The sequence below is a fragment of the Mizuhopecten yessoensis genome, unplaced genomic scaffold, assembly GCF_002113885.1.
Source record: "Mizuhopecten yessoensis strain PY_sf001 unplaced genomic scaffold, ASM211388v2 scaffold11069, whole genome shotgun sequence".
Lineage (NCBI taxonomy): Eukaryota > Metazoa > Mollusca > Bivalvia > Pectinida > Pectinidae > Mizuhopecten > Mizuhopecten yessoensis.
The window spans coordinates 1,891,529-1,917,290 of record NW_018408864.1 but is presented as its reverse complement, the minus strand read 5'-3'; the positions used below and the strand labels follow the sequence as shown (position 1 = coordinate 1,917,290).

At 37.2% G+C, this 25,762-nt stretch overlaps 1 protein-coding gene across 4 annotated transcripts in view; it reads right to left on the bottom strand.

The window, feature by feature from the left end:
• The window catches only part of LOC110465278, a 205,840-nt gene that overhangs the window by 75,406 nt on the left and 104,672 nt on the right, over positions 1-25,762 (bottom strand). For 3 of the 4 annotated variants that reach the window (XM_021520986.1, XM_021520989.1, XM_021520987.1), the window contains exons 4-6: positions 2,652-2,806; positions 1,869-2,071; positions 1,397-1,435 (exon numbers count right to left, since the gene is read on the bottom strand). In XM_021520986.1, coding sequence (XP_021376661.1) covers positions 1,397-1,435; positions 1,869-2,071; positions 2,652-2,806 — 397 coding nt within the window. Of the gene's footprint in view, positions 1-1,396; positions 1,436-1,868; positions 2,072-2,651; positions 2,807-15,732; positions 15,798-25,762 lie in introns of those variants that run through there. The other variant, XM_021520988.1, reaches the window with a different exon arrangement.

Below are 25,762 nucleotides of genomic sequence, written 5' to 3'. Positions count from 1 at the left end.
GAGGGGACCATACCCTCCGTTTATATAAAACTGAGAACCTTTTGGCCAATGATGCTCCAGACCAAATTTGGTCAAAATCCCTTCATCGGAACAAAAGGAGAAGGATCTTTGATGTTTTCCTTTATTTCACCTTATGGGCCCCACCCATCTGCCCCTAGAAGGGGGCCCAAACACCTCAGTTTATACAAAATTGATTCCCTAATCATGCTTCAGACTACATTTGGTTTAAATCCCTTCACTTGTATAGTAGGAGAAAACAAATCCTCTATTTCCCCTTTTGGGCCCCGCCCCCAGAGGGGCCACACCCTCCGTTTATACAAACTTGAGTCTCCTTTGTCCAAAGATGCTTTATAAACAAATTTGGTTAAAATCCTTCTATTGGTTGAGAAGAAGAAGATTTTTAAAGATTAACCTATTTTTCCCCTATTTGGCCCGCCGCTCTGCTCCCAGGGGAACCATACCCTCCATTTATACAAAACTGAGAAACCTTTGGCCAATGATGCCCCAGACCAAATTTAGTCAAAATCCTCTGAGCCGTTCAGGACAAGTAGCGTTTTAAAGGAAAAGGTTGACGGACAACGGACGCTGCGCCATGGGATAAGCTCACTTGGCCCAAGTCGGCTTAAAATAGCCAAAACAATCAAATAGCACCTTAAATATGATATAAAATACAAAACCAATACCTGTAGTTTATTTGAGTCTAACACATTATTTATAGTAAGCTTAAGGGACATACATAGCGTTTGAAGCTGACTGAAATATACGGCTAGTAAACTTGTATTTACACGAAAATTCAAATCGGGAATACATGGTTGCCATATTTATAGAGAGGTATAAAATACCGAAAGTAATATGAAACGATTCGCTTAAATGTGATAAGAAATTCATAAGATAAATAAATATTATAAGTCGTTGAATGTTATAGTTTTATGTAGATCATGGTCAATGTGGCCGGTCTAAATTGCGGCTAATACACGATCCTGCTCAGATGGCCAAACTAAGAATCCTTTCCTAGAGTGATCAATCATTTAATTTTCATGTTTATTCAGTGATTTGGAAGAAGTTTAGACAGTCTTACAACCAAACATAGCTGTCTATCTCCAGAACTTCCTTTTTATTATGTCGCATGATTTCAGCTATCTACGGGAAAACTGATTGAACGCAGAACTCATGCTTGAGCATGAGAATGGTTTAAAAATGGCTATCATGCGTGTGCCGTGAGGAATCGGGTTTAACGACATTTTAACTTGTTTGTCAAAGTTTGAAGGTATTATAAAACTAAGTCACAAAAATACACAGGCCCAGCCTTATGTATACACCATAGGATAAAACTCCCTCCATCACGCAATCCTCGTACCAAACGTACCGGAAATGTCTTAAATGAATAAAAACTTACCTTGTAAAAAGATCGCCATGCTGTCAGCTTTCGCCACCTCTGAAACGAAAATGTAAACATAAAGATTTGAATGTAATTCATCTGTAAAGCATCTCTCTCTCTCTCTCTCTCTCTCTCTCTCTCTCTCTCTCTCTCTTTGACCATTTCTCCTAAAACAAATGCAATGTCACACAATAAGCAACATAGTCTGGATCGCTGAGAGTGATACCTTTCTAGAAAGTATATATAACTTAAAATCACATGCATTTTCTAGCATGCATCGCATTTTACTCTGGTCTAGCACATATATCTTCGGGGTTTACACATTTTATCATGATTCAGTTATGAAATAATACGACACTTTGAGAGATTTACGAAGTATATTTCTATTCAACCATTCAGTTCTATTCAGTCTTTGTTACCTTTGACTTCCATTTAATAAGAAAACAATATGTTCCTGTTATAAGTGCTATAAGTACATGTAGCTAACTACCTGAAGCGTTGCTGAATGTCCCCATCGTGTCCCCCGTAGCGTACAGGAAATAGGGTCTGTCGTCAGTCGAATGTGGCCAGCTACTGTCACACGAGAAGAAACTAGCCGAGGCATCCCGAATGTTGGTCCATCCCTGGATTGAATTGCAAGGGTTCGCTAGGGGAAATTGCTGCATAACAGTGAATCGGAGACTGGCGTAGCTCCTGAAAAAAGGACAGTATGACGTCATGGGTCATTGACGGGATTCGATCTGTCATGCCATGGTTTACAGTTGTAGAAAAAGGTCAAATCGGCTACTGATTACCATTTTTCCATCACAATAATAGATTATACGAAAAGTTAACGTTGCAGTTAAGATGTGTGTTTCAACAAGCGCAACGGAGGACAAATAATATATGAGGAATACCATGTGGTACAACGTTATTAAACATAACATACATTGAACATTCGAATAGAAAAAGGGGGGGGGGGCTGGAAAAAGGTCGAATGGGAAAAGTCTCTTACGAATTAAATATCCAAATACATACGGGCATTCTAGCGAAAAATCTCTCTTCTGATAAATAACACAATCGAGAAAATTCTGAATCTATTTTAAAAAACGGATAATTCCATCGGTTAAGTAAGAGAGAACAGAAATGCCACAGCTAGAAAAAATCTAGTTACTGCAGACAATTTATCTTCTCTTTCACTACCTACGACACAAGTAATGAATCGCCTATCATGTTCCGGGAAACATGTCAGTCACGAGCGACTACCTCAATTTGACAATAGTGCCAAACTTACCCTATTTCACAGGTTTCGGGGTTGGCAGAAGACAGATCGCTGTAGGAGGAGTACAGTAAGTTATCACAATCCATCCAGTTCGTCTTGTCTTTACCGGAGCCGTCGAAAACGATGAAGCGTTTCTCTTCATTATCTTTGAAAAAAGATATCTTGACCTGAAAATAAGAAAGTTGTATACAACAGAATGCTCCAAATATCTACATGTATATACGTATTTAAACATATTGTACAACGACCTCAACAACCGGGGACAAAATATGCCAAGTTGTCATTAAACAATTACCAAAATAGACCAGGGTCAACAAATAAGCTTTTACGAAAAAGGACAAAAATATACCGCAGTTATAGAGTACAAAGTCAACTAAACATGTAACCCAGCTTCAACACCTTAAGGATCCCCGTCTTAGCCAGAGCAAAACACTAAAGAATTCTACTGTCGTTTTTCAGTGTTAGAGTCACCTGCCCGTGATTATCATTTCGACAATGTTGTTATCTACGTATACCCTTAAATAGATTTCGTTTGAATAACGTTTCGACTACAGAGTTGTGTCCCTTGCGTTAAAAATCTCCAATCGCGAAAGTGTGGGCAAAAAAAGGTGTCGTAACGATGTAAGCAACGTCGTGGCAGTGATGGCCGACATGCAAGCCCGACGTACAATCGGCCGTTTTAAATGTAAACTAAACGCATTAACTGACAATAATAATAACAACGATGTCCAATATCAACTGCTAGACCACGACTATGCGACGAAACAAAGTGACACTCGTTCACACATTGAAGAGACGCTGGCTACTGAGGCCCCTACTACTGTACTAAGCTTACTGACAATTTTACTGATGAGCCGACACCGACGTCCGATGAGGATCCCTCCAGTACTAGTGATCACGAATACGCCAATAACGTTTTAACCTTGTCGCAGGGTAGACGAGTGGTTCAATTCGCGATGTTATCTGAATACCTGGACCAGAAAGGTTGTAGTGATTGCGGTACTAGGCTACGGTTGAATACCCACAGGAAAGACATTTTGGCCTGGGAAGTATTTTATACATCACAATAGTCAGGATTATAGTACATGTGTATGCCCAATATGCCTATACTTCGAGTTCATATTTTACATAAATATACAACAGTGTTATTTTTACAATGTGATATGCATGCTTATACCTCAATATCTTATGTTGTTATTTGTACATAATGTAAAAGTTTATTATTGTCGTATAGTGTGATATTTGTTAAACCACAATATATGTTGTTATCTGTATATAATGACAAAGTTTATTATTGCTATATAGTGTGATATTTTTTATATCACAATATGGTATGTTGTTATCTGTACATAATGTGAAAGTGTATTATTGTTTTGTTCAGAAAGTAAAAGTTTAATATTGTTGTACACAAATTAGTATGTTATTTGTACAGTATGTAGAAATATATTATTGTTGTGTAATGTATGTGGAACTTTGTTATTGTTGTTCATTGTGACACTTTTGCTATGACACAGTAAAGTACATTGTTTGTTATAATGTTATTCATACACATGTGCATTTTTATATTAGTTATTACATTTGAAGTAATTGTATTGGTTGGTAATGCCTGCTGTACTATAGTCGTATATAAAAAGTGCTATATTGTATGTTGTAAATTGTATATATGACTTTTTGGGATTTAGAATTATTATTGGTACAAATGTAAGAGTTGTCTCTCTTTTTTGTTTAGTTTTTTTTGTATCTTTATATTTATTTTGTATAATAAGTCCGCAAGTTATTTGTTTTTTTGTCACCTATATTTTCTTTTCGTTCTCCTAAACGTGTTGGATTGGCACTCGGAATTTTATTGATTCATGTAATGGGTATTTTTGTTTGTTTTAGTATTATTGTTAGAAAATTACTCAGTTTTTTTGTGCTTTGTTCATCTATATGTTTTTTTTTGCGTAATATTTCTAATAAACCATTGTTGCATCAAATAGAATTTCTTTTGTTTCATTTTGTTCCATTGAAAAAAAAACCCATCGAAATTTCATAATATCCCAAAAAAATCTGAAGAGACTACTGCAAAGTATGACTTATTGTTCAGAAAGGGTTTGGTTATGCAATAGCGATGTCGTAGAAAAAAACAAATGCCTCATTACATTTTTAGGCGGGGGACGGGGATCCTTAAGACAAAATAGAGCAAAGTTTTACAGTAACAACACAGACAAAATGGACCATAGCCCAGAAATACATGAACAAAATAGAAAAATAAATAAAAATAACTTAGTCAGAAATTATACACACGTAAAAAACATACGGAAGAAAAACAATGCACTTCCGAAAGAAACTGTTTCAAAATGCGTCACTTGTCCATTTGTGGCAAAGCAAGCTTCCACTATGGTTAGTGATTTTGTAGGGGAAAAACAATTGGACTTATTGTTATAGTAATACACATGCAAAGGCCGTGTTGGTTTCGACTTTGAGGCGACCTTGGTTCAGCCGCGATTTTGTTTTGATGGTATCGTTTTTATCAGTTTTAAATCAGACCTCGATTTCAACGCTTCGTAAATAATATCCGTCTTCCCTGAAGGAAACTGTATTACATAAATCGGGTATTTTGGAACGCTGGTATTCACCTGAGATCTGTATTGGCTGTTTCACCGCACACATGATAGGCATATCAGTGATTCGTTAATTCACATCACGTGATAGACAATAATACAGTACGTGTTGCATAACGTTGCACAAAACACTCCTAAGAGATTTAAGGGTGTGAGTTTGGCGATATTGAGTGCATTCGGCTGATTAAATACGTGTCATGCAGTTGACTACAGTGCCAACAATGTCGCTTCAGGGATTTAGAAATGTAATCTTCGTCCACGTTGTTCATAGGTCGGAACCGTGTTAAAGGGACCTTTTTGGATTAATGTATTTTTGGTGCAGTTTGTTTTTTATATATATAAAGCCAGGATGACACACGGTGGTACTTGTCCGGATTACAAAAAATATAATTACGTGAAAACCTATATGAAAATTTTGTTTGTCGATGTAGGAAACTTAAAAAAGTAAACGTTTTATTAAACCAAATGGACGATCTGTGTATTTAAGACTCACCAGGGGCTCGAAAGTTCAGATGAAATAAAAACAAAACACGTGTCACGTGCTTTAAAACTAATTTTGAAATACTACAAAAGGGGAAAATTGCATATAAAATCCTTTTGAACGTTATCTATTTAGCAAATTTGGCTGTAACAGATGACCTTTACCTTAACTATTATTACGTATACATATAAACCGGTCCTGGATATATTAACGCTTCAATGTTACAGCCAACCTCCGGGTCTGATATTCCACCTCTCCAACACCCTGTTTCGTAAATAATCATAAATAAATAAGTAAAGAAGCACCTTTTAGAAAAGTTAATTTAATGTTGAACATTTTACTACACCACAAAGGGGTTTATGTAGAACTCATCAGTTATACTTAAAGTCGAAAGAATAAAAACCAATCACGTCTTCAGTGTTCCGAAATACAGCAAAAAGGGAAAAGTGCCTATACAATTCGTAAATTACAAGTTTAACAGTCTAGGCAACGAGATAGAAACATGTAACAGTTTATGCATATAGTCTAAATTTCTAAAACTTTTTTAAAAGGTTATCGAATGTGTGATACCCTACTGATGCATGTCAAATATGTCATAACCCACTGATATATAGGTTATCAAATGTGTGGTAACCCACTGCTATATAGGTTAGCAAATGTTTGGTAACCCAATGATATATAGATTATCGAATGTGTCGTAACCCATTGATGAATAAGCTGTCGAATTTGGCAATACATATGCCGACCACTGATATCATTCGTCGTGTAATGCCTTATACAGAATCAAATAAAACTTAGTATTCTGTTAATGGAACATATTAGCAACAGACGTAGGTCGTACAGAGCCTAGGTGAAGCATATGATTGTATACATAGGCGGAGACTAAAAACAAAAGCCTTCATGAAACTGATAGGAAAGGAAACAACGAAGATCACGTGTATTGCACTGTCGAGATACTGCTGTTGTTTTAGATTTTATTTAACTTTTCACAAAAAAAGAAAATTAAAGGAGCATTTCGATTTCCTTTTCACTATTTGTATTGTTTATGTTTTGACGAATTCTGAGATCGACATATGGACAGTTATTTTAATGAATTGTTACTTCAAAGAAATGTCCGACGTAAAATATACGTTTTCATAACAAACGGATCCATTATGTAAGCTATAACGGAGGCCGACTCCTGCTAGCCCGCCCTTGACCCCGAGTTCTGTTTTTGATGTCCCTGCCAAAGTTTACTGTTTCCGTGGACGTGCCTCGGCCATGTCGTGCGCAAAGTAACTTGACGGCGGGTCGAGCATTTCTGGTTTATCTCAGAAGTTATGTGATCTGACGGATTAATTAGGTGATACGACTGACCAGGTATGTGTACACGTCCGTGCGTGACGGATGACACGGAACAGAGCTGTCATCATCAACAGCTGGGATAATTAAACACATCCATCTCAATGACATAATGTATTTACACACATAATCAACTTTCTAAACTTCACCGGCAAGGTACTTCACCCATGTTTTCAAGACAATCTGCAAAACACAGTCAAGTATGTTGTGCTTTTATTCCTTGAAGATCCGTCTAAATAATCGCCCACGATATGCAATGTATCCCCGTTTTATTAAGCATTGTATTCTCTGCTCAGTTGATACAAAACAACGTTCAAAAGAGTAGGTTCTGTCGACAATCCAATACGCATTGACAATACTACGGTTTAAACTCTATGTTAATACCGTTGACTTTTCTGTACACATCAGGAATTCTAAGATTCGATAAAAGACTACTTTTTATGGACAATAGTAAACATATTGGCATTACTAGGGCGAAAGTAAGTTATGTTTTAAGTACGTTATTAAAAGAATCGATTGCTGGCTCTGATTTCAATTGTTGTCCATTTAGTTTGGATCAAAGTAGCCATACCTTAATCAGGAATGTGTTCTGTTCCTGCTTACGATCCAAAGGCCGTTAATACCAAATGTTCTACTGTAGTTATTTTCTAATGTAGCGCGCATAAAGGCCCTTCTAGACAAAATAGTCCCGTGAAAAGGTGCAATGTTTAACGTCGAGGATTGACATTTTTTGACCGCTTTTACCTGTATAACATTTATGTTCCTGTTCAGTGTACGCCAATCTAGAGCAGGCGAGATGTCAAGGCAGCATACACATAGGCTGCGCAACTAAACGAAAACAAAACGTTCCACGCTAACTTGCGCGTGCAAACATTCCAGGCTCGTGGGTCGGATAGAATTTTCCAGCGTTGCTGGAATACATATATCTCGGTCTCGTATGTAAGAATATTTCGGAACTCAATAACTAAACAGGCATGGCTCCCATGAAAATAATAAAAAGAAAATTGAAATTCTGCTAAAGCAGCCAATGGCACCAGGGACTGCGTCAAATTAGAACTATGTTTTACAGCGAGTAATACAAGGGAATAAAAATCGACTTTTGAAAGATTGTCTTAAAAAAACCAATGCATTTTGAATCTAAATTTGGAATTTTAACTTCTATGAAACAACAGGCCGGATATTGTCAGTATTAATTGTTGCTAGAAACACACACTATGAAACGTCAAGTTCTTGCCTAGGGACAAGACTAACGTAATGAAATTCTGGCATGTATTCCTTGTTGACGTTTTGTTTTAGCTGTATATTCTGTGAAACATGAGTCTGTTTGCTTTTCTTTTTGAAACACAGGTAACAGAGTCTAACTGTATTTCTTCTAAAAGGACAAACATGACGTTAAAACCTAAAGGAATGAATCCACCATTTTCGTTATGGCTTTTAGCAGATTCATTATTACTTGACTTTTTGTTTTAAACTACTACTTATTGTTTTGTTTATAATGATTATTTGTTTCCTTTGGAAAACAAAATCCAATACATTTGCCACGTAAGTATTGTTTGTTTTTCAAAACCAAGCATGATCAATACACACGCGACTACAACGATGATCAATACACACGCGACTACAACGATGATCAATACACACGCGCCTACAACGATGATCAATACACACGCGACTGCAACGATGATCAATACACACGCGACTACAACGATGATCAATACACACGCGACTACAACGATGATCAATACACACGCGACTTCAACGATGATCAATACACACGCGACTACAACGATGGACATCCACAAAATAGGCATACATCAGTTTTCAGTTTGAGTTTAATTTGAAATCAAATTGCACTCACAGTTATTTGAAAAAAAATTGCGCTCACAGTCACCCGTAACCTTGACATAAAATTAAAATTGGGTAACTAAACGGAAAAATCAATAATTTGTGTGTTGAGCTTGGTGGTCAACGTGTGGCTAGCCTACAATGAACGACGAGTTAACATAATGACAATACACTTCCGACATTTATCTTAATTTGTCTGTCCTGTTAATACCATGTGAACATATAAACCATCAAAATGAGTTTCATTTAACTTTTTATTTTATTTTAGTGTCTCTGCTTTATGTAACAGAAAATAAACAAAAAACATTCAAACAGTGCCAAAAAGTCGCTACATCAATACAAACATAATCCAGTCAACACGACGGGTAACAGAAACATAGTAAACTCAACGGACACAACAAGAACATAGACTAAACAAAGGTAACGGCAAGTATTTACGCAACACAAAGATCAACAGAAAGTCCATACACAAAACAAAGATCAACAGCAAGTACATACACAACACAAACATCAACAGCAAGTACATACACAACACAGAGGTCAACAGCAAGTACATATACAACACACAGGTCAACAGCAAGTACATACACAACACAAAGGTCAACAGCAGGTACCACACAACACAAAGGTCAGCAGCAAGTACACACACAACACAAAGATCAACAGCAAGTACATACACAACACAGAGGTCAACAGCAAGTACATACACAACACAGAGATCAACAGCAAGCACATACACAACACAGAGGTCAACAGCAAGTACATACACAACATAAAGGTCAACAGCAAGTACATACACAACACAATGGTCAACAGCAAGTACATATACAACACAAAGATCAACAGCAAGTACCACACAACACAAAGATCAACAGGAAGTACATATACAACACAAAGATCAACAGCAAGTTCATACACAACACAAAGGTCAACAACAGGTACATACACAGCACACAGGTCAACAGCAAGTACATACACAACACAAAAATCAACATCAAGTACATATACAACACAAAGATCAACAGCAAGTTCATACACAACACAAAGGTCAACAGCAGGTACCACACAACACAAAGGTCAGCAGCAAGTACACACACAACACAAAGATCAACAGCAGGTCCATACACAACACAAAGGTCAACAGCAAGTACATATACAACACAAAGATCAACAGCAAGTACATACACAACACAAAGATCAACAGCAAGTACATACACAACACACAGGTTAACAGCAAGAACATACACAACACAAAGATCAACAGCAAGTACATACAAAACACAACGATCAACAGCAAGTACCTACACAACACAGAGGTCAACAGCAAGTACATACACAACACAAAGATCAACAGCAAGTACATACAAAACACAACGACCAACAGCAAGTACCTACACAACACAGAGGTCAACAGCAAGTACATACACAACACAATGGTCAACAGCAAGTACATACACAACACAAAGATCAACAGCAAGTTCTTCCACAACACAAAGATCAAAAGCAAGTACCACGCAAAACAAAGTTCAACAAGAATATTGGAAACAAAAGATTATGGTCAACAACAAGGACAAAAACAACAATAATAACACAAAGAACAATAAAAACATCGCGGAAGCTAAGGTCAATACGAACAAAGGTACAACAAAGCACAACGCCCTTAATGAAGACAGTTGGCAAAAAGGCCAAGGAAGACAGTGCAAAAGTATGAAAAAAAAACCAGAAGTAATACTGGTGAAAAGATTAGTATTATGAGCCCAAATAAAAAGGTGGACAAGCGGGAGTACCGGAAGCTTGCTTCATTGTGTGGCTACTCGTGAAATGTTAACAATTACACTCGGATCATGACTGATCGAAGGTGCTGACATTACGTCATTAGTATATACGCTGACATTTTATTATTCTGGATCTGGTCAGGATGACGATCGTTAAACATATTGAATGTAGATGAAGACTAAGAAGTTATCCTGGCGACAAGTCTTGGTTCTTACTGCTGGGTGTAAAGAGAAACACATAAAAGGGAAGGGATGGCGTAACGCAGTGACAGAATGTGTGGCAATACAGTAAGTACATGCTGGTTTCTTTAATATACTAATGAACACGGCGAATCTGGTGACGGTTCCATATAAGTATTTTGTAAGTCACAGTCTAGATTTTTTCGGTCTAAAGTGTTTTAGAAGCAGACATACATGGTCCATATTTCTGCACAGAAAGTCCATAAATGATTCAAATCACGAAAGTTCTCACCGAATAAATTTTTTAGAAGAAGTGAATAAGTGTTAAATTCCTTAGTCTAATGGTCCTTGCACGATGATGAAATAATTGATATTTTTTCGAGATAGCCAGATAACATTACCAATAATAGTAGATATCCAGCTACAGTTGTTCTCGAAGTAAATGTATGCTCTTATACCCTAAATTTTGCGAAAAATAGATATTATTTTATATATCTTTAAATTTTCATTAAATTCATCCTCAGTTGTAATAAGTGATACACTAAAACATAACACACGATTTGTCTATCATATTGTTTCTGAAGTGCGTTATGTTGCTCTCAATAGAGAAGAACATGTTATTTGAACATTATTAACTGAATAAAAAAGAAACAGTGCCTTTCACATTATAGTGTTAATACACCGGATGTACGATTTGGCGGTCAATTTAAAATCAATTCCACCCTGTGTACCCCTGATGATCTTTAATTATAGAATGTACATTGTACCACGTGACAACATTGATGTGACGTCAAGACTTACATTGCTTTGGTTAAAATAATACACCAGTAAGCTATATCCCCTGGTGACTTTTGATTATAGAGTATAACAACTGAAAGCATTAATACAACATGTACGTTTCAATGGTAACAGTAGATCAGTGGAAGGTATATTTAAAATAATTTACTACAGTAACCAAATCAAGGGAGGTTAGGTACATACTATTATGATATATTCACGCTGTGCCACATCTCTCAATATAACAAAGGTGAAGATATTTTTCAATTACTATCAAATAGACATTGGTATTTACCACAGGGATTTGTCATTAATTTCAGCAGGGATTACAAAAGGTTAAGCTACAAATCGAGACGACAGCGGACGTGTTTTTACGGACTGGCTGCCGAACTTCATTTGGAATCACGTAACGTTATGTCGAGGCGCGCAATGAAATCAGATGGTATGGCCTAATGAAATAAAACTTGGAATCACAACAATTAATAAGAAGGACCATCGGTGTGTCGGCCAAAGCCTTCCCACAGGAAACATCGCCCAAAGCCTTCCCACAGGAAACACATTGGGTAACAGTACATGTTCTCCGTCTGCTAGAGAAGCGTGTAGCGAATAACATTAAAGGCGCTCTATCTTGAGTCTATCTGTAACGTCGAAACACAGTAAAACATACTAGACATTAGCAAGCTGGAAGCAGGCTAACCAAATAAGTGACAAAAATATGGAAGCATATAGTTTAACCTTTATCACACCCATTTTTATCGTGTTGATATTGCACATAAATAGTATGCATATATATATAACGTTGCTAATTAAACAAAATTAAGGATTTTTTTAACCAAACTTTGCGTCAAATTAAACATAGGCTTCTCATTTATTCAATTCGAAAACAAACTTTTACCTTTTTAATGATGAACACTTAAGTTAAATAAAACCTAAGATAATATCGCATACTTTATTATCGTGGACTATAATTACTTTAAGCCCTCTTTAATCTGTTCTGTTATACTCTTTGAATTCTTTGAGTGCAAACGATCAGTTGATTCCCTGCATTAAATCAGGTTTGTACTGCAGATTTGTATCGCTAAGGAAGATTGCATCTATTAAACACACCAGTATGTCTTTGAATGTCCCCAGAGTCGACCACGTGTGACACAAACTCCTTACGAGGCAGACATATACACAAATTTATCATATATATGTCTGCCCTTTAGGAGGCTGTCGTCTGTACTTCTACGAAAGGTTAAAATTATTGCATAAATATTCATTATATTTTGCCTAACCGCATACAAATCTAAGTTTAAACAGGTTGTTCGGATGGATGGACGCCAATTTTACATTTCTAAACCATATTGTCGACGCCGCTCATTTGCATAGCATCCCATAAACAGGCTTCTGTATGTCGTACCTTTCTTAACCTACCTGAGTTACGACCTTTCGCTGATTGGTTTAACCGAACAAATATGTGTGTTGGTTATTTACTTTTATACCATTGTATACGTAAATAAACACATCGGTTAATAACTACGTGCACGAACGTTTGAGCGGATCCGAATAGACGGCGGTTATCTTGTTACCAACTCATACATGTTTTACACCTAACGCTACTTTCGCTTTTAGAGTAGCCGAGTCGACGGCGATCGTGTTGTTCCTAACTCGTACATATTTTACACCTTAGCTACAAAAATGTTACCTTTACCGGTCACTTGTTGAAGGTGACATAGTGCATATTGAATCAGTCATCGAAACGTCACAAATGTTGATGGTTGTGCTTTACGAACTCGTCCGACCCTGAAGAAAGTGTTTTGAATCGGTGACGATAAATTATTTTTCAAAAAAAGAGAAACAATGCTTGTTTCACATGAGATGCACATATTGTGTGCTTACAAGAATGTACAAATATTTGAAATGTTAAATTTATCAACACGAAAGAGCCTCCGTGGTAAGCTCGGTATAAACAGCACTGCTTGTTAGAGTTTACTGCTAGGAAATTCAGTAAAGACCTTATATACCAAAGCGTTTATTAAACATAACTCATCGTTGATACGCATGGTCAAACTGGAACTCTGTGACGAACGCCTGGGACCTATTTACTCCCACAAGTCCGGACAAAAACAGGGCGCCCGTAAGGTAACGTGTTTCCAGCACAACACCTTGAACTATTCGCCATACAAGTGAAATCTTAGAAAGAACGGCAACATTCGATCAATAACCGGATAAACATATACCTTAATCATGTTAAAGGAAACACACACTGGAATTGTGCTAATTCAGCCAACGTTAAAATGTTACAGTATTGCCTTGCTATTTTTCATCTTAATAGAACCATGCATCACCTGACTGTTTTTAGAAATATGTTCATGCATGCTCTCATGCGCTGAAAAATGTGTAACAGTATGCTTACACGTGAATCGGTTTCGTGATGGTGCAGTTACTCTTGCATCACATATAAGAACACGTGACATAACCGCATTGGTGCAAGTAATGTGATTAACGTATACCGTTAGTAATGGTGAAATGTCTTACACTACTGTAACACAGTCGTCAAGGTTACCCATAGTTACCATAGTTACATTACACAATGTTTGACATACATTTAATAAACATGACTCAATTTGAAATAGTGAAAACTGTCTACTTCTGTTCCAATATCAATTTCAAATTTCAATTTTGATTATTTAGAATTATGGGTCTGAAAAGCTGAATGACAAAAAAGCAGCAAATATTGGTGCGACCGAATTGACTGAGTGTTCTTAAAGACGGTAATGGATTGCAAGTTCAGTAATGAATGTACTGCAATACATAAACAATGTTTAAGCTTCCTTTCGAAAGACATCAATAAAATCCTGTTACACAAAGATAAACATCGGTGCCGGTAGTTTTGCGGATAGTCAGTGTTCCAACACAGAGGTTCGTTCTACTATACCGTCACGTACCATGGCCCGTTATTCGCCGTCGTGATTCTAAAACAAATGCATCATAAAGATAATGCCATATTTCATGAAGAATATTTTAGTCCTAACCAATTTACACTACTGTCACATCGTCCGCTCGTAAAGAGCATAGCGTAAATGGCCATAAAAGAATTATGTTTCCCAAGAGTGTCATGGATTGACTTCTTGTTCCAGGACGAGTGTAGGACCCGGATGTTTGACGGATGATGATTGAGTGTAAACTTCACCCAATCATGTTCTAACTCATCACCCGCAGCTGATGTCGAGCGGCAATACCGATAATTCAGATATTCTATTGGATATTAATCATCAGTTATCTCTGAAAAGGTCATGACCTTTTTACAGCCAAGTGCCGATCCGTCAACATAACTACATTAGGTAGCCAACATATTCGGTGACAGGCAGCAACTATTGGTGACTTTCTGTTGTACTCAGTATCAAAATAATACTAATAAGTAAGGACTAGCACAATGGCGCATTAGGAGATCCACACTAGGTATCAAACAGGACAAATGGCTATAGTCTTGGACAACAACATAAGTCTTACGACAGTGCCTGCCGACCTTGTGTTTCGAAGGTTTTATAACATGAAAGTCCAGGTCCGAACGGCTTACTGTTCGAGATCCCGATAGTTTAAAGGTTGTCTTATTTTGAGCTAAAATACTTTGAACGACATGCATATGGGATAAAGCATGTAAAAACGTTGAAATGAGTGCATATACTTCTCTTGTGATAATAAGTAACTGGGCAAACTATATGATATGTACGCTAGATTCCCAACTTTGCTGCAATAGTTTATTTGTGTACGAAATGAGAAATGTGTACTGTATTATTGTGATGTATTATTCCCCGATGTTGCTGTTACTGGTGGAGAAACGCGTATATCCCGACAACCTCATCATTATATAACAAGAGTGCAATCGATCTGTGGTTGTCATATAGAAGTAATACACTCGGTAACTAACACCAGTAATCCGCAGTCAAATCACTTTCCCACAACAAACACAGACCCGTGTCTGAATACCCGACTTCCTCCATAAATAAACATCTAACATGTACACGTCTATGTTAACAAAAGTCCCACATCCCTTCAACATGATCAAGATGTAATAGGAAGAACTGAAAATGAAGAAACCGGCTTACAATATATCAACATGCTTCAGTTTACATCGTATTCCTCCCTGTATTCTCCCCACCTTACTTCCCAGGCGGTCCCGACCCCGACATTAGCACATCAATCTTGTCTTCACGCTGAAACGTACCGTGTCGACACTCTGATGTATCGGTTAGCACACAGGGTAATTACGTAACGTCTAAGTACACATGCATTCATGGTAATTATCCATAGCAGACAGTCACGTGACTAAATGCATACCCTGTCATTTCTAGTAAATGTTAAATGTATTACCACGTAGGTGTGCACCTCTATTGTGGAGGGTTACAAATCAAACACAACCCGCCCCTGACTGTAATGTAGCCGTCTCTTGCGTATTGGCACGTGCATGTTTGCTACCAGATGATACCGTAGTGAAAATGAGTGATGAGTGATGATCACCGAATAAACAAGTTTACAACTAACAATTACGTCATTCATTTTCGTTAAAGCATTTAAATTGTCTTCACACTAACACATGATCACATACGCGTTACCCTTATCGCAGTTTCTTAATAATATGTAAATATCTGTCAATCAATTAAATTCATTATACAAGGCCAATCTATATCTAAGTGTTCAATTCGGCTTTAATTCCGGTCCATCTCCGCTGTCGTTATAACCTCCGGGTGGTATTCAAGGCCTAATAGTGTCATTCGTCTCTTCTCATGTCACACACGTTCGACCTTGACCATTTGGCAACTGCGTAATATCACAATATTCTAGACTTAGTCAGTAAATATTATAACCTGGAATCGTAACACTCGAATTAACACTTTGATCCTAACATATCTTACCTACTCTTTTTCCAACTGCGTGTATTTGTGACCTGGTCGGGTTTTATGCTACCCTTTCCGGGCTATTTCATTGAGATGACACGTAAAAACGTTGCTGTGACCTTCACTGTCGCAAAAACATTAAACCCCTATCAACCAATCATATCATGCTACCGGGTTTAAGTTATATTACAAATTTAAGGACATGGTTTCCCGCTGGTTAATTGGGAGGTTCTAATTGTTTTAATGTCCCCTCAGTTCATGCTTGTATCGTTTTCTAATTGAGCTCCGATATTGTCCCAAAGTGTTGTTGCTGCCGTGACGTGGTTTCAGTACTTGACCTTTAAACTCGCATGTAATCAAATTAACGTATTTTCCCCATTGCCCTGCTGTATCTTACCAATTATCTCCGCTGCCTTTCTGTCGTGTTCCCCTGGACACCTCTGGCCTCTGTCAGAATGACAATATTAAATGACCGAGTGAGGTATACTGCTCCCGGTGTAAGATGTGCCTCTTCAGTGGAATATTAGATTGCTTTTAAATTTGTATCCACCTTCAGTGGACGCCATTTCAATGACATTAACTGTTACAAAAACACAAAATGCTAAAGATGTCTTGGCTCTGGAATGGCCCATCTTCATTGGACGTAGTCTTTACAAGACATTGAGTGCCGCAAAAACTCCAAATCGTTAAAAATTATATCATAGGTCTCCGGTTGCTCAATTTTCAGGGGACGCCGGCTTCCTATTACGTCAGTTGTAACACTGCAGATATTAAGTGGCGTGGGATAATCGGGAAAACAGTGCCAGATAACTCGTATTGATTGAGCTGACAGATTAACTATATTTTGAAAATAAACTCCACATGTTTTATTTTATAATTGATACTAATATGGAGATGGCGGACGATATCTGTTTTCAAAAATACGGAAAATACATATTTTGTAGCAAAATTAATCTATTTGTTGATCTTGAATTCTATGGCAAAGCAAATCCCGACTAGACAACAGAAATTTAGTCTCTCATTCAAAATAGCTTCCGACCTCAAAATCATGAATATCAACTGCACAATGACGTCCAGTTTTTGATATTGTTAAAGTGTTCATGGTTATTTAGAAATAAAGTTTTACACGCTATATGGATTATTGTTAAGAAACCTTAGCAACGGGCTTCATTGTGGTCCCATAAATATCCTCTAAACTGATAAACGAAGTCAGACGTTCTGGGGGTTCGTGTTGTCTGTTTTCGTGATTTCATTTCCTGTTTCCTCGTGTGGAAATTGATTTCATATTTCGTCCTTATGATGGCCTGTGGAACATGGTTGCCTCTCAAACAAAGAGTGGTAGTAAGTTCTATTTTATTTTCAATCGTACTGTGTCCGTGTAAGGATGTGTGGTTGCCTGTCGCGAGAATTTAAAACGTTTCAATCGACGACTATACTGGACAGGAGAGTTCGATCTTCTACTGTCCGAGAAAGTACCGGAGATAGTTGGTGAAAGACCAAAATAATACTTTTCGACCAACAGAACCAGTTTTTGATCATTCCTATTTAAATGTTTTATGTAATATGCTATCAACGTTACAGCGAGATTAGTATTATGTCAGACACGATCAACTAATACCGACCTCGTTATCTCGCATGAAATGGTATTGTAAGAAATTATTAAAATCACTAATATTGTTTTCGAAATTGTGAACACAGTGTAAATAGCTAACCACGACCACACTAAAACGTTTACTAAAGCAATGCATATTTTACCAAATAACGATAAACTTAATGGAAAATGTAAGTTTGTCAGCAATAGAAATGTGAGTTATAGGACCACAACAATATTTGCTAAAATATTCATTATTTATATTGACATTGATAAAGTAGTTACGCTTTATTTAGTTATTTCAAACAGCAAATTAAGTCTTGACAACAATGAAAATTGATGACGTCACAATAGAGATTGATGACGTTAAAATGTAATGTAGCAAATGTTGTTATTTAAGGATTGACCTTCATTTTGACTGCGTATACGGTAGTATGAACGCAGTTGGCAACGAACATATTCTATGTAGCCCGTTAGCGCTCCATAAAGAATATGTTCGTTGCCAACTGCGATCATACTACCGTATACGCAGTCAAACTGAAGATCAATTCTTATATTTACATATTTTCGTAGAATGATGGTACACTCAGAATAAAGCAAACTCCAATACATTTGCTTTTATATTGGTACAAAGCCTCCGTAACGTGCGTAAATCCAAACAAACGAACAGCCTACAGCCTGCGAGCAGCGATGGATCTCCAACGTTACCATTATGACGTCACAATGTAAATTACGTCATCAATAGGAAACAATGGTCTCCAAGGAATCTCACTGGGTATCGCAGTCACGGTTTACACAGCTTCAATGGGAGCGAATGTAAATATAGTCTCATAACAGCATTTCCCTTCTCAATGCATTGCAATGGAAGGATGCAGAGCAAATGTAGATATAGATTTATTAACTGTTAAAAAGACAAAGATAGCAGATTTGTACATAATGTCATGACATGATATCTCCTTATCCGCCAACCTCTCTACTTTCCCTCGGTGAATTTTCTACCAGTCTCGGTTATTCAAATGCCGTCCTCGTCCCCTCACTTTTCCTTCCGGCCACATTTCTCCTTACGCACCTTGCAGGATATTCACATTTCCCCATCCAAATTTTTGCCTAATTATACCTGCGGAGATATTCTTTTTTTCCTTCCTACTGTAACCCCCCCCCCCCCCCCCCCCCCCCCACACACCTTGTTATACTTTATGCGGCAAAACAAATCACCATTGAGTTGCTTAAATATTATCAGCTTGCACCATCGTAATGCGGCTTGATGTTTTGTGGCGAATAATAAATATATGGAAACCATCCCAATGAATCCCAGTGTTCCTACTTCATGATAGCAGATTCTGGCTGTATATGTTAGTCGTCCTCCACACAGCTAAGGTCAAGTGAAGACGGTTATTAACCACACAACAATTTTATAGCGCCATCTGACGGATTCCACAGAGTTCTATGTACCTACATTGTACCATCATTTGATTATGATATGTATTTTGTTTTCTTGAAAACGATTGTTACAATTTTTCATTGCCAATATGTTGAATTGGGTATTGGAACTCTAACAGCCTGTTACCAGCGGGGTAAATAAACAGATAGTGTGAACAATAGAATAATGTGGTTGTTAGTAATATAAAAAATAAATCACTTTATCATAGGGATATATACAATAGCTGTCAAACAAACGGCCGGCAATTGTATTATGTCGATGGTAAAAGCATTCATTGTTTTAAAATGTGAGTGAATTCAATATCCGGAAGGGCAGAAATAAATGTATTCCACCTATTGTGCTGTCAGATGGTACATTCAGTTTTAATCAAATTGTCAATTTGTGTATATCTGCTCTGATCAAACATCGAAATGAATGTTTTGTTTGCGTGTTAGCCGACATGCCATAATGACGTCAGAAGCAATGGAATTGCAGACCATTTCTCTTTGGTGTCAATGGATTGAATTAAGATTTTTGCTAGTGTAACCATACGCAAAGGCAAATGTACAACTGTCACTACGTGTGGATTTCAGATATAAACAATTTCTGTCTATATACATGTAAGGATGATCCGTGTAAATTGTGACCTTAAGTAGCTTGATCCCTTACCTGTTTGCGCAAGGTTTGGGAAAGAATAGGACTGCTGTATCCGCTACATTGTCACAGGACGTTACTAGATTGAGACCAACAGTATCAGGGGAGACCTTAAGTATCTTCTACCAGGAACCATAGAAGATGCAAAACGGATTTGCTGCACCAGTCTCATGAATTGGAATCTTTGTTTTATTCGTTTTTTTCTTTACATTAGAGTCTCTTTTCGGATGCCTGCAATTTACATTTTATATTCTACGATGGTTCGAATGGCTGTGTCGGTATCCTGCAGATACGAAACCGTGAAACAATAACTGGACAATTGAATCGGAATTTTAAGTTGTGACATCGATTTTGGAAAGTAAACAAATAAGTTAAAAAGTGCCTGCTGTTCTCATGGTAACACTTGGAGCCTACATTGTACTTTTATAAAAGGTGTATGTAAACTTTTCATAGACTGATATAATACAGATAACAGACTTCTATCTGCCAGTTTCGTATACGTGTTATGCAAATAACTCATATAGTGCATACTTAATAAGTTCTGGGTATGTAATAGGAATAGAATATTAACTTCCTGTTCTGTATGAAAAGGCCCTGGAACTTTTTCAAAGGTTACATTCTATGCTACTTTCGGTTCTGTATTAGGGCCTTAGTATATCGCGTTCACGCATGTATTAAAGCCGTGTAACTGCGTCATTGATAACTCATGGTATCACTTCCGGTTCGTCATTAGGGTTATGATTATGCTTCATCCTCTCCATACTAAATAATCTCAAAAGTGTGGAAACTGATGATATCTAACAGAGGGGACAGTATTGTTACGGTTTTTCAATGAAAATAAACAGTCTGGAAATAAGATAACGGTGTAAAACAAAACTGACTCTAGCTTCCATTGCTGTCAATCAAAATATGTCCGCCATAACATTGTCGCTTCAGCGCACAAGAAATGAACAATATTTACATGTGTTTACCTACTGCTAACCCTTATACTAACACTATATAGTACATAAGACATATACAATGTCTACATATGTCTACTGATGTAAACCTTAATACTAGTACTCTATAGTACATAAGACATATACACTGTCTACATGTGTTTACCTGCTGTTAACCTTAATACTAGTACTCTATAGTACATAGACATACACAATGTCTACAGGGGTAAGCCTGCTGTTAACTTGAATACTAGCACTCTATAGTACATAAGACATATACATTGTCTACATGTGTTTATCTGCTGTTAACCTGAATACCAGTACTCTATAGTACATAAGACATATACGATGTCTACATGGGTAAACCTGCTGTTAACCTGAATACCAGTACTCTATAGCACATAAGACATATACGATGTCTACATGGGTAAACCTGCTGTTAACCTGAATACTAGCACTATATAGCACATAGACATACACAATGTCTACATGGGTAAACCTGCTGTTAACCTGAATACTAGTACTCTATAGTACATAAGACATATACAATGTCTACATGGGTAACCTGCTGTTAACCTGAATACTAGTACTATATAGCACATAGACTTACACAATGTCTACATGGGTAAACCTGCTGTTAACCTGAATACTAGTACTCTATAGAACATAAGACATATACACTGTCTACATGTGTTTACCTGCTGTTAACCTGAACACTAGTACTATATAGCACATAGTCTTACACAATGTCTACATGGGTAAACGTGCTGTTAACCTGAATACTAGCAGTATATAGCACATAGACATACACAATGTCTACAGGGGTAAACGTGCTGTTAACCTGAATACCAGTACTCTATAGCACATAAGACATATGCGATGTCTACATGGGTAACCTGCTGTTAACCTGAATACCAGTACTCTATAGCACATAAGACATATGCGATGTCTACATGGGTAACCTTCTGTTAACCTGAATACTAGTTCTCTATAGTACATAAGACATATACAATGTCTACATGTGTTTATCTGCTGACGACCTTGATGTGAGTACTGCATCAGACAGTTCTTATTGGTGGCCGTGATATAAATACATGTACTAACCTAGACAGTTGCTATATGTACATTGGTAATCCCCCGGCGTCGGTTATCCTTGAAATCGAGAATATTCATACAGAATTGGACTCCTGAGTACTATCATCGAATGGGGTAAAATATGGTTCCCCCGACATAAATCGAGTTTTCGTCTGTCCTTTTGTTTAAGAACTCAAACATTATTTACATAAACCCTCTTTTTCTGTCTTTATTTCTCTCTTGCCTACTTTGCCCCGTAATCTGTGGACATCGTCCGCATTTAACCTTCCTATTGCGAGGACAGACATCCGATAATCACCTCCCCTGTTTATAAGAAAGCACTACCGCAGTCTACCTAAATCATTGTATGAGGCAACTAATGTTAGTGTTTTGCCCTTATACTTGTACCCATTCTAGCTGACACTGAATAAACCCAAAGATTAGACAATTGTCGTCAAAATTTGATCATTTGCACCCGATCCTCTAATTAAGGGAAACATCGTTGCTGATTTGTAAACATGTTACGATGCATCAAAGGCAGGGTTTAATTAGTAACCATACAAGCAGTTTCTATCGACATGACAAAATGACGGTATGTATAGAGACGCTATTCCGTGGAATGTCTGCGACGTTCAGAATTGTGTAATTCACTTTAAAGGTCGAGCGTACTACATTTCTGTATAAAACGCTTCCGGACAGATAATAAATTCCATTAATACGACTTAAGTGCTTTCCACTGCTTTGCTGAACGATTAGATTTTTGTGTTTCTCAAATGTCTCTTAAAAGCCCACTAAATCTTCAAAAAAATCACCAAAAAGCGCGAGAACTGAAAATCAAACAAAACAGAAAGACTAGTATTGCCCATTAATAAATGCGGTTTTGCATGATAAAATGATACCGTACCACACAATTTTTTTTTTTTATAAATAATAGACACGTTTCTGAATTATCAGTGATTGTTGCAAGCAATTGCAAATTCAGCAATTTTCAAATTAAATTTGTTCTTTACAGAAAATTAAATGTAGTATACATTAAGAATTATACAATGAACATAAAGTCCTCCGCCGGCTTTCTTCTTTGTATAGTAATGTCTTACGTTGTTCATATAATATTCGATTTCCATATATCACATACATGTCCCGGCCAACGAGCAAGGTTCATAGGCTTCTCAAAATTAATAACTTAAATCAACAACATTACGATAACTCCATATACAGATGTGTGCCTCTCTTTATAACCATACAACCCTTAACAAGCAATACTAGTTTAATTTCAAATCTGTGTCGTGTACCGCAATCCGGAAATCAAGATCAATGACATATTTTTTCGGGAAACTTAATAACGAGAGAAGTGTGGTACATGCGCAGTACATTTTCCTCACGTTGGTAAGTATTGATTATGAAAAGTTCTTTTTACACAACCAATAAAACTCGTTTACATTTTACACCTTTGTATGCATTCGCTTCATTGGTCATTTGTCTGGTGCAGGTGACAGTGTACATAAAGTACAAGTCATCGAAACGTCACATATAACATTGTATTGGTTGTGTAAAAAGAACTTTTCATAATCAATACTTACCAACATGAGGAAAATGTTTAGAAATACGGTTTAGTATTGTATCATTTCGTTATTGTGAAAAAGTAAATCGTTGCTATGAAAATATTTCGGCAGTGCTACTTACAATATATATGTCTTGCGTTATTTATCTAGCTGTGTTCTTTTTTTTTTTATAAAATCAGAGAACTATCACATTAGGCTTTGTACTATGTTTCTTCGTAATCACGTGTATTTCACTTAAAAGAATCGTGGAAAAAATCATCAATTTAATTTCCTGCACTCAACCTTGACTTTTTTTAATATCCGATTCCGAAATTAAATTGCCAATTTCTCTAGTCTTTACAAGAACGTTTGTATGATCCTTCAATTACATGAGTCAATTGTTATAGGCACGAGACCTGCATAATAAAGTCGTTATCCCTCCACGAATTACTGTTCCTGCTAACTCGAGACGACCTATATCTATAGACTTCATTTATATAACGCCTCGCTCCTGCCTTCATGTCGCCTTCCAACCACGCCCACGTTTCTAAAACCCTTTCAGCAACACTACAGTAACGGCTTGCCCTTACTTTCTCACATTCGTCAGCACCAAATAGTCTACCACTTTTCAGTAGCCTACAGTCAATCACTTACTCTTATTTTCGCACACTCTTCAGTCCCCAATATTCTATCGCAACTTCTTACTTTCTCATACCGCTGACATCGCCCTACATTTATACATGTAGCGTACTCTCGGGTGTACCTCCTTGTCATCTGTATAGAGGAAATTGAAGAAATCTAAGATGGTTTGCTGTTAACAGTGGACGTTTTCTTCCTCTACGTTCTCTTTCTTTTCTGCAGTGTCCTACAAGGCATCCGTCTTCATACAAGATGATACCTGTTTCTTCTCACTGTATGAACTTAAGAGGCGATTAATGCGCCCCACCTCCTTGCAGACTTCGGGATGGTTTTTTCCTTGTTTTCTGTTATGGGGACAATGAAGAATACACAACATAGACCTGCTGTTTCTCACCGCACGTGTATCGAAAAGGCGACTAATGTAGGACTCCTGCAGAAACGAGGTGTCTTTAATGCTTCTTCTACGATGAGAATATCCCCCATCGCAACCCTTTTTCGTTTCCTTTCTTTCTAGCTCGTTTCATTCCTATCTGTTTCCGGTAGCGTGTCTTTAAGGACCCGTCCTCTTACTTTTTAACCCCACCAAAAAATGTGTTCCAATTTTTAAAGCCCCGCTCTCCTGCCATTCTTTTGAATTTAACACTGACACCGAAGCTTCTTTTACCATCGGGTTTTTGTGTTGCATTCTCCATACTAACGTTACGTTTTATATTCTCATTGTATTACAAAGGATTTTTCGTTAAGTGTCTTTTTGTTAGCTAGTAGTGGAGTAGATAGTAGTAGGTGTGCGTTCGTTACTAAAGGAGTGAGTCGGGACAGGAGATGCATGAATTGTGTTTATATTGAAATAATAAAAAAAAATGCATGTATTCATGTAACTCTGCTTTTGTTGGTCAATCCCTATCTATCACATTGCATTCAAAAATCATTAATATTTTCAATTTTTCAACTTTAAAGTTAAACAATAGCTTAACCTAAACTGGTTGGTGCAGAATTGTATTCATTCGTAGGTGTGATCGTAGAGTTACTGGAAATTATATTTTGTCATGCAAGTAAATGGACCCCCCCCCCCCCCCCCCCCCTCTATAACATATGGAAAGTGGCAGCCTAGTTTTGTTTACAAATAACGTTTGCCATGTACTGTATGATTGAAAACATTTCTAGTTTGACGTGTGTGCCCTCGTAATTATGGTTGAACGATATTAAAACAATATGTGAACTATTATTAATGATGTAAGGCACTTTTTCCGCCGCGATCAAGGCCTTACTGACAGGCATGGCACCACGTCGCGACAGTACAAGGTTACGCTGTTATAAACCAATTAAGGAAAAGTGAGTTCTGCTGCCATTCGACACAGCTTACACATTTATAATATATACAGTA